Here is a 15,625-nt window from a genome sequence, read left to right as displayed (position 1 = left end):
ATTAGTTGATTTGTCTGATACTCAGAGCTTACTTTTGCTTTAGAAAATCCCTGTTATTTTGGTATGTGTTCATGGCATAATGCCAGTAAATTAACATTTAATCTATCTTCTCAGCTGAGTTCCTAGAAATTGTTGCTGGTCGACACTGGTTTAAAGTACACACCCTAAAGCTGCACAGTATTTAATGTATGACCAGTGTATGAACAGTGCTTTCAGTCTCACTTATTTGTCCATGCTGAAACCTCCTTCTGAGTTGTTCCAATATCCCTTCATAAAGACTAAGAACTAATAGAGCATACACAGAAAAAAAAATCCAGCATCTTTTCAAAGGGTTTCTTTCTTGATCTGAAGCACATTTTACATTTCACAGTCTCTCCCCTACCTCATTTGCAGTGGGTCTCCAGCTAGTTATGTCATGACTGTTTTATGTGATCATCAACAATTACATTTCAAATACACAGTTACCTCTTGGAGCATCTTAAATTTTCCTAGCAATTTCTGTTTTCTGGATTTTGAGAGCAGATCATCAAGCCTTCGATCAGATCATAGTAGAGCCAGTTTAATGGCAGGTCTTTGGTAGCCTCTAAAACCTGAAGACACACAGGTGGATCATGGCTACATAAAGGACTGACATGTCAGGCTCTGGCTTTTTCTGTGCAGTGGACCCCTGAATGAATTTCTGCCCCCAAACAGACCAAAGTGAAATAATCTTTTTTTTTTCTTTTTAATTGGGTTGTTGCCCAGTCTTATATTTCAACAGTAAATCGAAGTGGTTGCTTCCTTTTACTATGTACAGTTCTACACTGGGAAATGCCCTTTTTACTGACAATGGCTGACTGTTCTATGTTGCACTGTCAGTATCTAGATGCTTCCTGTTTTAAAGAGGATATGTTACTGCTTTTCCAAATCTAGAGTTTAAAACGGAAGCATTGTGTTATATTAGCTAATTTTATTTTATTTTATTTTTTGCAGGTTTCTGGAAAGTGCCTTTTCTGAAAACTCTGCTGATTGGATTCCACTTTCGAGCTGCCTCTTTATAAACCCCTCTCCCTGCCACCATCACTGCCACCTCTCCCCACCCGGCCCCCCCAAAAAAACCCTGGTGTGCTTATAGTTCATTCTCAGCAACTCATTCATTCTTTTTTTCTTTGATTCTCAATTTTCATAGTCATTTTTCCTCCTCCCGATTTTGCAGCAAAAAAAAAAAAAAATTGCAGTTGTAACATCCTACCAATCTTAATCTTTAAAGCCAAGAGATAGGTAAAAAAACTTTTCTCCCCTTGACCTGAGACCATTCCACACATTGACAGGCAGCCAGCAGCGTATGCTTTTTGCAAGAATAATTGAAAATATCAACTGGAGAGCACAGAATCCTTTTGAAACTCTGCCAGTTATTTGAAGTAACTTCAGCAGAGGAAAAAAATAAAGCACTCAATATCTTAACCTTGATGGCTGCCTTCTTAGGAGTTGGTCTCTGATTTTTAGTTATTCTGATACGATTTTTATTTTATAGTGGGCTTTTTGTTTGACTAGACCAAATTTGACTTAAATGAAAACTTAAGTGCTAACAAAGAAACATTTCACCAAAGCAACCAGTTGTCTCTTCACATTTAGCTTGAATTTATTTTTAACCTTTCAACAACAGCAGTAATAGTGTTGTAGAGAGGGTGCACTTGATTTTAACTTTGCTTTCAATATGACGGCTGTCAATGTTGCCCTGGTTCGTGATACCAAGTGGCTGACTTTGGAAGTCTGTAGAGAATTTCAGAGAGGAACCTGCTCTCGAGCTGATGCAGATTGCAAGTTTGCCCATCCGCCAAGAGTTTGCCATGTGGAAAATGGTCGTGTGATGGCTTGTTTTGATTCTTTAAAGGTGAGTCTCATCTAAATGCACATCATTTTTAATTGAAACTTGTTGATTTCTATGGTTTTGTTTTTGAAATATGTTGTGCCTTGAAATTAGTCAAGTTAATAATAGCATGAAAGGAGTAAGTTTGTTTGTTTTTTAAGACAGGATGTAGACTTTGTAGAACTAAACCAGACTAAAGCTCACCCATCAAAGCTCACTGACCGAGATAGATAGACTTAAAGAAAAAAAAAATTCAAGAATTTTTGTAGGAGTGAGAAATTGTAGCCTTGCTGTACTTTACGTCTGTGTATATTATTTAGATTTTAATACAGTGGTCATAGTCCTCAAATAACTTAGAGAAGTCCTTTACTGAAATATAGCTTATTATCTATGTTATCAAAATACACTTGGCAGGGACTGATCAGAGGATAAATAAAGTCAGATAGAGAAAGTATAAGGTGAAAATCTCACCATCCAGGAGGAAAATGATGGCATTTTGAATTTTCTTAGTTAAAGTATATTTTGAACCTTTAACTTAAACATATTGCTACAAAACTAGGTTCACGTAATTTTCTTCCTGAGCAACTGATTGACCAATTTCATATTTGTGAGCACATTTTATAAGGAAAGTTCTATTGCCAAGGTCATCAAACCTGAATATTATGTACATGAGTATAAACAAAATATGAGGACAGGTGAGGTATTATGTAGAATAGAACATATATGATTGCAGAATGAAAAATGCACTGATTTTCATGTTTTATCCATGGTTATCCTTAAATTAAGCGTAAACATGTACACATTAAAGCATAGGAGTAAAAAATGGTAATAGATTCCTGGTTTAATTAGTAAGATTTGCTATGATTCATTTTAGATTTTTTTTCAAAATATGTTAAAATGAATTAAGCTTAATAACCGTTTCAATTTCTTGATATTGTTTTATCCTCATCATGACCAATTTTAGCTCATTAACATTTTTATTTATGGCTGCATTGGCTAATAGAGATGTATTCCTTTGTGTGATCATTTATTCAGAAAACATTTTATCATGATATCCTACTTAAGTAGTTACTTTTGCTTATTTCGTGGTTGCTAGTTTTTGTTGCAGACCATTCCAGTTCAAGAATGGGAACTAGTTATAAAGATAATGGCAATTCCTAACGTTGAAAATGTCTGAATTGCTCTTTTTTGTAGCAGATATTATGACTAAAGGGCTTATTCTGTTTTCTTCATTTCATTTTCATTCAAGTTTCATCTACAATTATTTTATGTATTATTTAAATCTTCTGTGTATTATTTAAATCAAGGACTGTGCAGTGCCTTAAATGGAAAAGAACACTGGACTAGTTCAGGGGGGAAAAAAGGAGATGTCTTTCAGCCAGTTCATATAGAGGGTCCAGCACTGCACTAGTCACTTTACAAATCTTGTTTCAGGAGTCCCAGCCCCACTACTGTTTTTGACTTTAGCTACTTAATCTGACAGAGCTTGAGTTGCTTCATCTCTAATGCATGGGTAATTTTTCTCTACCTAACTTCCATGATCATTGTGGAGATTCCAATGAGATAACATAAATGAAAAGCCATGTATCACTATAAAAGTGAATTAAGGACTTCCCTGGCGGTCCAGTGGTTAGGACTCAGCGCTTTGACTGCATGGCCCCGGGTTCAATCCCTGGTCGGGGAAGATCCTGCAAGCCGTGTAGCGTGGCCAAAAAAAAAAAAAAAAAAGTGAATTAAATGAAAAGTTATCGTCTTACCATTAACTAAAATGCTTATTTTAGGAGTTCTTCAAAACAGTTCTATTTAGTTAGGGTTTTATTATCTAAAACTACACATTCATGTTTCAAATGGACATGCCCACATCCAGTTGCCATGAGTGTGATGTTAGTTCTTCAAGCTGAGTATCACTGTTTTTATGGCTTACTCTTAGATATTAGAGTTCCTTGCAGGCTTTGTAAATTCTATCTTTTCAGGTGTCTGGCGGAAAGAGATGTGTGATATTACTAATCATTGATATACTTCAGATCAGTTCTCCCATTTAAAGGCAAAAGAATGCCATAATGGAAACATTTTGAAGAAAAGTAATATGAAACGTGATTGTTAACAAAATGCATACTGCACTACCACTTTAAAGCTTGGAAAATGTTTAATTCAGAGACTACATAGATAATGGCCAATGAATAGTAATAAGCCACTTAATTATTTAAATACACTGTCTACTCAGTACATCCAGTGTTTTTAAAATAATTTTTGATATGTTAAAATCTTGATGACCAGTCGCACAAGATAAAGATGATTTACATAATCCTTACATTCTCAAATTTTAATGAAAATCTTAGTATTTCAAACATACAATGCCTTTCAAACAATTAATTAGTCATTTAGATAGCACATGCATCACAGTTCCACGTCTGCATAAAAGCTTTGTAGTTCTCTTATATTATTCCTTATCCATGATAAGCATGAAAACTATACCAAGTTGACAATAGTTGACCTACGTGGGTTGTACTACTATCATATCTATAATACACAAATAACAAAATAACATACCTCGATGGTTATTGCAGCATTTGCTACCCACTTTGAGTTTCTGTGATTGAAACACTTTTGAAATGTATCTGTGCACTGTTTCTTCTTCCATGAGTGGTTAAATAATTGAAGCAATCACTTGATGAGTTTTGGGCAGCTGCTTTTGTTTTTCTTGTTTTTATAAGGATTCCATTAGCGCTAGGTACTCTACCAGATGGTGATGGTTCTTTGCCTTCATAATAGGCACAATAGTTAACAATATCCCATACTCACCTCATAATGAGGGAATGTTATGAAAATAAGGAGGGCAAGCTTGATGGCTAATTGTGCATTGTGCTGAAGTGCTGTGCCCATCACTTTGTGAATGTTGAGTGTTCAGTGATGAAGTTTGCACCATCTTCAGATAGAGATCTAGACAGCACAGCCCATAGATTAATTTCCAGCTACGTAAAAGAGTCTCGCGTCATGTTGATATGCAGCTGTTTTTTGACTCAATTGCCTAGTCGGCTTGGCACAATTTATTTCGGATTTTCTCTCCAAAGTATTGCTTAACCCATTCTGTGCCAATTTCTTGATATTACAGTTTGCAGTTGATCTCGGTTGGTATTTTTAGCGACTGCCCCTTGACTTTAACAAAAGATCATTACTGAAAATACCAACCTAGAATCTGTGATTGTTTTCATAGCCAACATTATCTTCATGTATTCTGCTTCAGCAATTTCATGTGTCTTAAACCTTCTCCTCCATACTTGAAGCACTGTGATACCTGCCACTTGTTATCTAGGAAGGATAGAAATGCTGTCATTATTTAATTATGAAAGATCAACACCCATCACATCTGCCCACCACACTCACCACCTTGGGTAGTTTTGTAACAAAAATTTCCTGGCAAGGGCCTTAGCAGCAGGCGTTAGTCAGAGGCCAGCCATGTCAACCCATATACATTCCTAAAAGATGAGAACTGGGTGAGGAAAACACACAAAACAGCCCCATACTATGTCTTCAAGCATCACATATGATCGCAAGCATAATATTTTGGCAAGTGAAACCGGTTTTATAGACATATGGATGTGAATCTATCCTTGTAGGTCAATTTGTCCTGAGTTACCAGTATGTTCTGCACTAGTATCACTAGTCACAGAAGTTTTCACCAGTTTAAAATTTGATTATTTTTGAGTGAATATTTATCTCATCCCTGTTTGCTAAGGGAAAACTTACCGGGAGCAGAAGACTCCTAGCAACATAATCCCAAGGGTTGCTGAATTATGCAAGATTTAGAATCATGTATGAGCTTGATCAGAGGGGTCTGCCTGTACTGTAAAGATACATAGACAGCACCTGTCATCCTGAGACTCAAGGAAAATAACATTTTGCTTAAGGACCGCTATCTTCTATTATTGACCTTAAAAAGGACATATCTTTGACAGGTAAAAGTCAATGCTATTTTGGACATTTCAAAAATTTCTTTTGAAAGAAGAATGGAATTACAGTCAGTACCCAGTGAAATACATATTGATAGCTCAGCCTCACTTGTTAAACTTTTTATTTTGAAATCATTTTGGGCTTACAGAAAAGTTGCAAAAATAGTACAAGGAGTTCCTGCATACCCTTCACCCAGCTTCCTGTAATGTCAACAACTTACATACCATACATAGCACAGTTATCAAAACCAGGAAATAACTCTAGTTCAATACTATTAAGTAAACTAGAGACCTTATTTGAATTTCACCAATTTTCCCTCTAATGTCCTTTCTCTGCTCCAGGACCCCACATTACATTTACTTGTCATGTTTATTTAGTCTCCTCCAATCTGTGACCATTCCTCAGCCTTTCCTTGTCTTTCATGACCCTGACACTTTGGATGAGTACTGGTCAGTTATTTTGTAGAATGCCTCTCAATTCGGGTTTGTCAAATGCATTCTCATGATTTGACTGAGGTCATGCATTTTTGGCAAGAAAACCGTAGAAATGATGTGCGTCATATTCGAGGGTACTTGATGTTGATGTATCTCCTCTCTCATGTTAACCTTAATCACCTGATAAAGATGGTGTCTGCTGGGTTTCTCTGCTGTAAAGTGATCAGTTTTCCTCTTGTGAAAATCGATAAATATCTTCTTCATTTATTCAACATCTCAACATACCATTGATGGTAAGGGTCATCCCAATATCCAAGCTGTCAAAATGTGGAAGTGTCCATCTTAGAAGTGATTGGTAACACACTTCTCTACTAACTGTCAATCAAGAAAGGGAGGGAGGAGAAAATGGACCAAGAGATGAGGAAAGACTGAGAAACTGTCACGGATTGGAGGAGACTAAATAAACATGACAAGTAAATGCAATGTGGGATCCTGGGTTGGATACTGGAGCAGAGAGAGGACATTAGGGGGAAATTGGTGAAATTCAAATAAGGTCTCTAGTTTACTTAATGGTATTGTAGTAAAGATAATTTCCTGGTTTTGATAACTGTGCTATGTATGGTATGTAAGTTATTGACATTACAGGAATCTGAGTTAAGGGTCTCCAGGGATGCTCTGTATTATTTTTGTAATTTCTCTGTAAGTCTAAAATTATTTCAAAGTTAAATGTTTTAAAAAGAACTTTCTTAGTCTTGCACATGCATCTCCTGTCTTTTGATGCTCAGAAATACAGTGGAGTATTATTGTTTCTTTTAAAAAATCTTTTAAATTAATTAATTAATTAATTAATTAATTTAATTTTTGGCTGCATTGGGTCTTTGTTGCTCCACGCGGGCTTTCTCTAGTTGCGGCGAGCAGGGGCTACTCTTGGTTGCAGTGCGTGGGCTTCTCATTGCGGTGACTTCTCTTGTTGTGGAGCACGGGCTCTAGGCGCGCGGGCTTCAGTAGTTGTGGCTCGCAGGCTCTAGAGCGCAAGCTAAGTAGTTGTGGCACACGGGCTTATTTGCTTCACAGCATATGGGATCTTCCCAGACCAGGGCTTGAACCTGTGTCCCCTGCATTGGCAGGCGGATTCTTAACCACTGTGCCACCAGGGATGTCCTATTGTTTCTTTTAATTTTTCTTTCTTCTTTTTTTTAAACTTTGGGTGTGGTAATGAGAAAACTCTGAAATCCATGCAGTGGCTGGTCTTGGGACTAACCTCAACTAACTAGGTGGGTTGGATAATTTAAATAGTTAAGAAAGCACTCATACCCATAACAGCGCTTCACAAACCTAGCAAATCAAAAAATTTGAATGTAGAACATTCATTTCAGATTGTTACCATTTTACAGATAGGAAACTGGAGGTCCAGTGAGGGATAGTCCCTGTCCAATGTCACATAAGCAGTTATCAAAAGATCCTGAGAACTCCAGTGTTCTTCTAATCATTTCAGTCTTTTTTCCTGTGGTGAAGAAGGAGATGGAGAAAACATCATTTGGGCTTATTGTGTTTTGTTTGTTTTTGATCTTTGCACCATTCGTTTAATTCTAAGAGAAGAAACATACTGCTCAAAAATATGGAACGCATCACGAATTTTCGTGTCATCCTTGTGCGGGAGCCATGCTAGTCTTCTCTGTATCTTTCCAATTTTAGAATATGTGCTGTCGAAGCAAACACTGGGCTATTGTTTTACTAAACCAAAAGTATCCAGTGCTTATCATGTCAGGCTGTCCCACGTGACATTGGGATGCCCTGTTTTCAACGTTTTGTGTTTCTCCTTCACTTTCTGTTACTTCAAAAGGGGGGAAAAGTCACCTTTCCCTTTCCTAATCTCTCCCTCATTTATTGTTTCATGACATTGTGTTTAGATGAAGACTTTAATTAAAGTTTTGTATTTAGTTCTCTGACAGTCATATGGGCTATTAATTTTGAAAGGAAGGAGGAAGAGAGGCAGGATGTTTTTATTTTTAGACCACGTTATCTAACTTAGTGATACTAAGCTTTGTTTAATCACCAAGAGTCAGAACACGGAGCTGTCTCTACTCCCTCCTCCATCCTTTTCTCCAAACCCTGCATTGCTGAGTTAGCTAGCCAGAATCGGGGATTGTAACGGGCTGTGGATCATGTATATCTTCACTGCATGAAACTCTTTGATGTCTGATGCTGTTATAGATATACTCATTAGTACAAAGTCCTGGCCAGCTAGCGAGGTACCTGTCACAGATTAACTGAAAACATTGCAGTAGCAGCTCAGCCTTGTTATGGGTCAAATACAGTTTTGTAAAAGAATTTGGAATCTAATCCAATGAGTTTAAAATGTTGCTTTATGGAAGCATAGCTCAAGATCATTTCTCTCTCCCCCTTGCAGCCAAGGCTGCAATTGGCTACCTGGTAAGAAAGGACTTGTGATACGGCCAGGGATGTATTCTTCAACCACAATTTGGTACCATTAAGATGGACCCTTTGTCACAGGAACCCCATTTAGTACGAGAGATCTGAATATCTGAAGTTTGAGAACTGTCTACTATATGTCAACTCTTTTGTGTGGAAGAAGCTCTTTACATGTTAGGGAAATAGATGTCTGATCTTACTTGATCATATAATAATTCTCTCATGTCACATAGCTATATGAAGTCATTATAAATATTGTTTTTTTCTTTACTTCACGTTTTTGTGAAATGTGGATACAAGGTACTTCTGTGCATCTGGAAATAGCAATTAGTTCTTCTAGGAACATGACTTTATTCATAGAACATCATTTACTCACTGCTGTTTTTGCCCTTACAGATTAGGTTTCTGATTGTAAAGTCCCCAAGTTTGCCTTGTTTTCCTCTATCTCAGCCGGCCGCTTGATTGTTGACCTACAGGGTTATATATTCCAGAGGAATTTTAGCCATCTGTTCTTTCCTCATTATCTCTAAATAATCTTTTCATTTTTTTTTCTGTGTTTCCTCCACTGTGTAATCAGTCTTCGGTTTCTTAAATTTATGGTTTTTGTTGCTGTTGCTGTCTAATCCAGATTTGCAACCCTGCTTAGGTTTTCAATGTTTTTATTTCTGTGCCTTCAGTTCTCACCACAGGGTCAAGTTTTACTGCTAGACGTAATGAGAAGTTAAACTCATGCTTTTTCCTGTCTTTCTTGATACTGTTTTCTTAAAAGTCAGTAAACGATTCCATTTGGTCTACGACCTTTTGTTTTGTAAATAATCTCCACCCTTTGGACTTAACCATGTTGTCTAGAGTTGGAGTAAATTATTTTTCCAATATTATTCCTGATGAGCTTGTATAATATGGCTTAGTGTCATGTCAAACTCTGTTACTTACTGAAGTAAATGTGACAATACGATCCATCGGTTTTTGCGGCTGTTGCTTGGTCATAGGCATGTCAATGTATGCTTTCAATTGGACTTTTTTTCTCTATTGTAAATGGACATATTTTTTGTTGTTGTTGAAATTCAGATCTTTATTTACCCGCTGGGAATTTGTAGAAAAGAGATTAGCCTTTTGCTCCTACACGCGTTCTTGTGGGTAGACAGTGGACAGTGAAGGCAGTTTCCACACTGAAAACCATCCAACAGCTTGAAAACATAGAGTCCACAGTGATATGTGTTAAATATGACAAATTTCCTGAACTAAGTAAGAGATATCCTATGTGTCAGCCATGATTTGCCAGCTAACTAGATAGTACTAAGGTTCTAATTTCTGTCTCTAGGATGCAGAAGTGCAAACAGAAAACCTTTTTCTCTGTGACTTTAAACTCTTAACCCATCTTTTATATGTGTCTAGGTACATTGAGTAGGCAGCATTATAGTATCAATCATCTCTTATTCCATTCCAAATACATTTTGGAGACTATATTTTTAAGATGACATTGTTTTAAGATCACATTGTCATAGTGCCTTAAAATTGTTGTTCATCCTATTTATGAAAAAATAGTAACCCTGAAGTAACCGTTTGAGAAGGTTGAATATGTTTAAGAACTCTGTGTGGTTTTAAAACATTTGCTAAATACCTATCCCAGAAGTTGTTTTTCTGTTGTTAATGTTTATATTTATCACATACTTTATTCAACGAACTTAAATTTTTTCCAACTTTTGTAAAAACACAATCTCTAGAGTTTTTTTGTTTGTTTGTTTGTTTGTTTTGCCATTTCCTGGTTACTTCGCTTTTTCTATTAGCCGGGAAAGCATTCTATATAGAAACAAATTCAATCTTAACTTACTTCCAAGTAACTGAAAAAAAATTTTCAATTGTCCATTTTTATTCTGCTAGTATCCCACTAGAGGAAGGATTTTTTTCCAGCTTTAGTGAGATTTAATTGACATATAACATTGTGTAAGTTTAAGGTGTACAACGTGATGATTTGATACAAGTATATATTGGGGAATGATGACCACAATAAGGTTAGTTAACACCTCTATCACCTCACATAATTGCTCTTTTTATGGTAAGAACACGTTAAGACTTACTCTTTTAAGCAACTGTCAAGTATATAATACAGTTTTGTTCACTATAGTCACGATGCTGTATCTTAGATTGCCATAACGTATTCACCTTGTAACTGGAAGTTTGTACCCTTTGACCACATCTCTCCATTTCCCCCCCCCCCCAGTCCCTGGTAACCTCCATTCTACTCTGTTTCTATGAGTTTAGCTTTTTTAGGTTCCTCATATCAGTGAAATTGTACAGTGTTTGTCTTTCTGTGTCTGGCCTTCAAGGTACATGCATATTGCCAAAAAAGGCAGGATTTCCTTCTTTCTCATGGCGGAATAATATTCCATTGTATATATTTTGGAATATTGTCTTATTTTTCATAGAGGCCTTAGAGGTAGTCTTGATAAATGCCTTTTTCTTGGGTGAGCAACAGATGTAACCATGGAAATGCTTGATGTGAAGCATGGTATCAGCAAGTGGCATAAACATAGAAAATGCTGACTTGTAATAACAGCTCTAACCAAGGCTCCTTGTGTGGCCTTGAGGAAGTCATGAGAATCCTACCTACCTCTGTTTCTCTTCATACAAGAGCAAGCAGCAGTACTCAAGTTGCAGGACTATTGCTTGTGGTTTACTACAAGGATTTTATAAATGTCAGGGGTCATTTAATGCTGAAAGTCCTGTTAAATCCATTAAGAGTTCTATCTATATACATTCAAGTCCCCAAAGAAATGATTCATTCAACAAACATTTATTGAAAACTATTACTTGTTAGGCACAGGGCTGAGTACTGCACAGAATGCAAAGTTATGGAAGATATGGTCCCTGCCTGACCTTTTAGTATGAAGCTGCTTGTGTTATGTGCCATAAGCCAGGTACAAATGAACCACTACAAGAGTCCAAGGGGGGAGGGAGGGCTGGGATTACATCCAGCTGTGGTGGTTAAAGAAGTAGTCATGGGAGAGGTACCGTGTGAGATATTCTTGGAAGGAGAGACAGGAAGACATTCCAGGCAGAAAGGATAACCTAAGCAAAGACAGAGGGGAAAAAACTGTAGTGTGGATTTGAGGAGTCGAGTGTTAAGTCAGCCTGGCTGAAGCATAGAGCTTGTGTTGGTAGAGGAGTAGCCTTAAAAGGAAGTGAGGAGCTTGAACTTGATTTTGTAGCTCTGAGGAATCTGACAATTTTGAGTAGAGAAATGGCATCATCAGCCTATGCAAGATGAATGGATAGAGCAAAAGAGACTGGCCACAGGGGGACCTCTTAGAAAGCTGCTATTGAAGCTTAGAAAGCTTCATATTGAAGGTATGAAATGATAAGAATTTGAATTAGGAGGTGGCAGTGGGAAGGAGAAGCCAGTGATGCAGTTGAGATGCTGCTCAAGTCAACATGGTTAAGTAAGAGGGGGGTTGGTTGAAATACTACTTCCACCTACTGCTATTGTGTTCACCTTAATATCCAATTTCATTGAATTTGAAATGAAGATTTGTCATACATTTTTTTGGTTTCACATTAGACGGTGTCTTGTTCACCACCACAGCTTTTGTGCCTAGCACACATAGTACATATTGGGAGCTTGAAAAGTGTTCACTGAATGAAACATGAGCTTGTTGAACCGCTTTGGCAGAGGGAGAACCAATATGGGCTCCCCTGCAAGGTGCCTAGTCGTCTCTCCACCTGCGTCTGTACTTCTACTCCCAGTTCAGTTTTTACCTAAATATGAATGAAAATTGTATACACCCATGTGCCAACTTTCCTCACTCAACCACATTTTAACCTAGATTTCATGGCCTACAGATTGCTGATTTTTGTGAATTTAATTCTGTCCCTTAGCATTATAGAAATGTTCATTGGCCAAACGCCTTGGATACTCTCCAAACTTAGCATTTTGAGTGTTTTTACCCTCTATGTGGATTTTTAAAAAATTTACTGAATGGCCACTGTTACATATTATTTTAAAGTAATTAGTGTGATAATCTAGTAATATTCAAGCATCATTTTTTGCCTTAAAATGTTTGAAATTGAATTTTATAGCAAATGGCTAGCTTGCAAATAAAGGTATTCTTGGAAGCATGATAAGCACTAATAAGGTCATTCTGAGTCAAGTACCAGGTCATAATCTGCAGAAAAGGGTTTTGTGTAAAAGGTGACTGCCTAATCCAATAAAAATATATATTTAAAGTTTAATCAGTAACGATTGCTTCGAATGTACAGTGATATTTAAAAAGTCTGAAGAGTTTGAGCATAGAAAGGCAAAGAAAAATTCTTAAAGAGAGAGCCTGTGCATTGACATTTTAAAATAAACTTACCTAGCAATCTGCTTTTTAAAAGAAATGGGAAAATAAGAAATGGGAAACTAATTTCAAGATGGAATGTTAAAAAAGGATTTCTAGGCTTATGAGCTGTACCTTGGTATTTGTGCAGTCAGCTCAATCTCTTATACCTTCTCCATCTTCATCTCCATTTGGCATAGTGATTTCTGTTTTTCAGGACAGACATCCTGAGGCCTTGGGTGCAATCCTTAGTAATCGAGATGTGATTCAGGTTTGGGCAACTGACTCTACTTCAAAAATAAGAAAAGTACCTGGACCATTTTAGAAAAATGTTTCAACAAAGAAGGAAACTTAAAATGGTTTTAAGTATTTAGCAGCATTCAGCTGATGTCATTAATAGTTTACAATAATATCCATAATTGTGACTTGCATATTTTAATAGGCAACTGACAGCTAAGACAAAACCAAGACCCTCTTTCACTCTTCCCAAATTCTCAAGGCCTCACTCCGGTGGCACATGACATTTATTCCATCTACGAAATATTACTGATAAAATGTATTTAATCATATTTCACTAGTCCTCCCCCAAATCTCCTATTCTTCCACTAGAGAAACACTTAAGGAAAAAAATGACATTACTTCCATGCCAGAGATTGTAGAGAAAAAAGAAGAAATTCGGAGACACCTATTTGAGAAAAGCTTTTCATTCTGAAATACTTCAGCTCCAATAATAATGTATTTGAAGCAAAACCAGAATGAAAGTGTAATGAATAAAATAACATACTAATGAAGGGGGGGGTGGTGATAGAGAAAGTGAGACTCTGCCAGAGAGAGTTATTTGTGCCATTTTTATCACACATTATAAACTCCTTGGCTTTCCTTGAAGCAAAAATGAAGAGCTGTGATTAATTATGGCTCAGAGACGTCTCATTCTCCCCATCAAATTTCTCCTCCTCCTCAATAGCACCTCTAGACCCCTAGTTTAGTCACCTTTGATTTCTACCCCACTGTTTTCCTTTGATTTTTGTCCCATAATGTCAAGTGCTAGAGCCCCTCTCAGCAACACTCCTCAGGTCTCTGCAGTTGCAGAAGAGATAAGATAGGCAAACGCCTTGTGGGCAGGTTCCTTGCGCTATTCATTGTCTTCCATAGTATCCAGCAGTCTTTTTTACAGAGAGGTGCTTATTAACCAGTGTACTTTCTTTTATCAAGCAATAAGAACAACGCCGTTCAATACATTTTCCTCTTTACAATGGTTGCCAGAAAGCTCAGAGCTCCATTAAGGGCCCAGCTGAAGCGATTAACCTTATTGAGATTTTTGAAGTTTTTGATGTAATTATCACCACCTTCCCCATTATATCACTCTTACTCTTTAGGCCCATGACAATGGTGTTTTTGGAAGTGCGTCTTTCTTGTAAGTTGTTTCCAAGCCCTTTTGGAAGAATGTAGTTGTATAACTAGTGAGAGGGCAAGGGAAGGGGCTAATTCTATCTCTGAATTTCTTATTTACAGCTTATTAAGCTATTTGAGTGTTTTTCATTTAGACGTGTCAATGTATTGCAAGCATTATGGTATTGCAAACTGGGGGCTTCTGATTTAAATAGGCTGCCAGTGATACTCAGAAGTAAACCGAGTACTGCTGAGACTATTCTTAATCGGAAAGGAAAGGATAACAAATACTTGGAACTCCTTAGCCAGGTATTTATTTTCTTCACAATGAAAAGGACAAAGTGTTGTATGGGATGTCCTGTTTCCTTACTGCATCACTGCAGGGTACAACGGATGAACTTTGTATTTGGTGCTTGCTTTGAGGTTTGGGAGTCTATCAATACTTCACCTTTTGGTTATCCATGTTGAAATGCTGTGGTCAACATTGGGTTGTTTGCTTATTTGATGTGAAAAGTATTTCCCTCCTTTGAGCTTGTCTTTTATCCAGATGTCTTTTTTGGGGGTGAGGAGAAGAGGTAGTACTTTCAAATGAGTGTGGTTTCTGCAGTGAGTAAAGGTATTAATTTATTGGAGAGCCAAGGAGAGTTTACTAGAAAATCCTTTATCTGCTTAAATTTGGGTACGTAGCAAACATTTTGAAAAACACTCTGGGGAGATTTGTAGAGCAAATGTAGGCAACATGTAATACGGAGCTCTTATATACTTACCTTTATAACTAATAGCACTACTTTGTAAACAGAAAATGAATGTGTTTCCTAGGAGTAGTAGAATAGAATCTTGAGAGGTCCAATCCTTTTTTTGTGTGACCTGGACTGGCCTTCTTTTATACGACTGCTAACATCATTACTGAGGTCAGAGATGTGGAATTAAGTTATCAAAATCCTGTCGATATGACCTTTTAGAAACTGATTATCAGCGACATAAGAAAATGCTTAGTAAATAGCTAAATCTATTGTTCGATAAGACAGCGTTCCCACAGTGTTGGGAAAGTGTTGTTGGCTGACTAGCAGCACCAGCTTCACCTGGGAACTTGTTAGAAATGTAAATTCTTGGGCCCCACCCAGAACTGCTGAGTCAGAAACTTTGAAGGTGGATCTGACAGTCTGTGTTTTAAAAAGCCCTCCTGGTGATTCTGATGAACACTCACGTTTGAGGACCACTGGTTTAGAGAAAACCCTAACAGTCCAAGAGAG

General features: G+C 37.2%; 1 protein-coding gene across 9 annotated transcripts in view; it reads left to right on the top strand.

The window, feature by feature from the left end:
• Nucleotides 1–15,625, top strand: part of MBNL3 (muscleblind like splicing regulator 3) — a 111,772-nt gene that overhangs the window by 53,781 nt on the left and 42,366 nt on the right. For 8 of the 9 annotated variants that reach the window (XM_082445401.1, XM_082445402.1, XM_082445389.1 and 5 more), the window contains one exon: nt 973–1,873. The exons of the other annotated variant lie outside the window; for it this stretch is intronic. In XM_082445401.1, coding sequence (XP_082301527.1) covers nt 1,697–1,873 — 177 coding nt within the window. In that variant the 5' untranslated portion in view covers nt 973–1,696. The remainder of the gene's footprint in view (nt 1–972; nt 1,874–15,625) is intronic. 9 annotated transcript variants of the gene reach the window in all.

Source organism: Balaenoptera physalus (genome assembly GCF_965194825.1).
Source record: "Balaenoptera physalus genome assembly, chromosome: X".
NCBI classification, from domain to species: Eukaryota; Metazoa; Chordata; class Mammalia; order Artiodactyla; family Balaenopteridae; genus Balaenoptera; species Balaenoptera physalus.
Note: the sequence above shows the minus strand (reverse complement) of the source record. Positions and strands in the feature narration are given on the sequence as shown.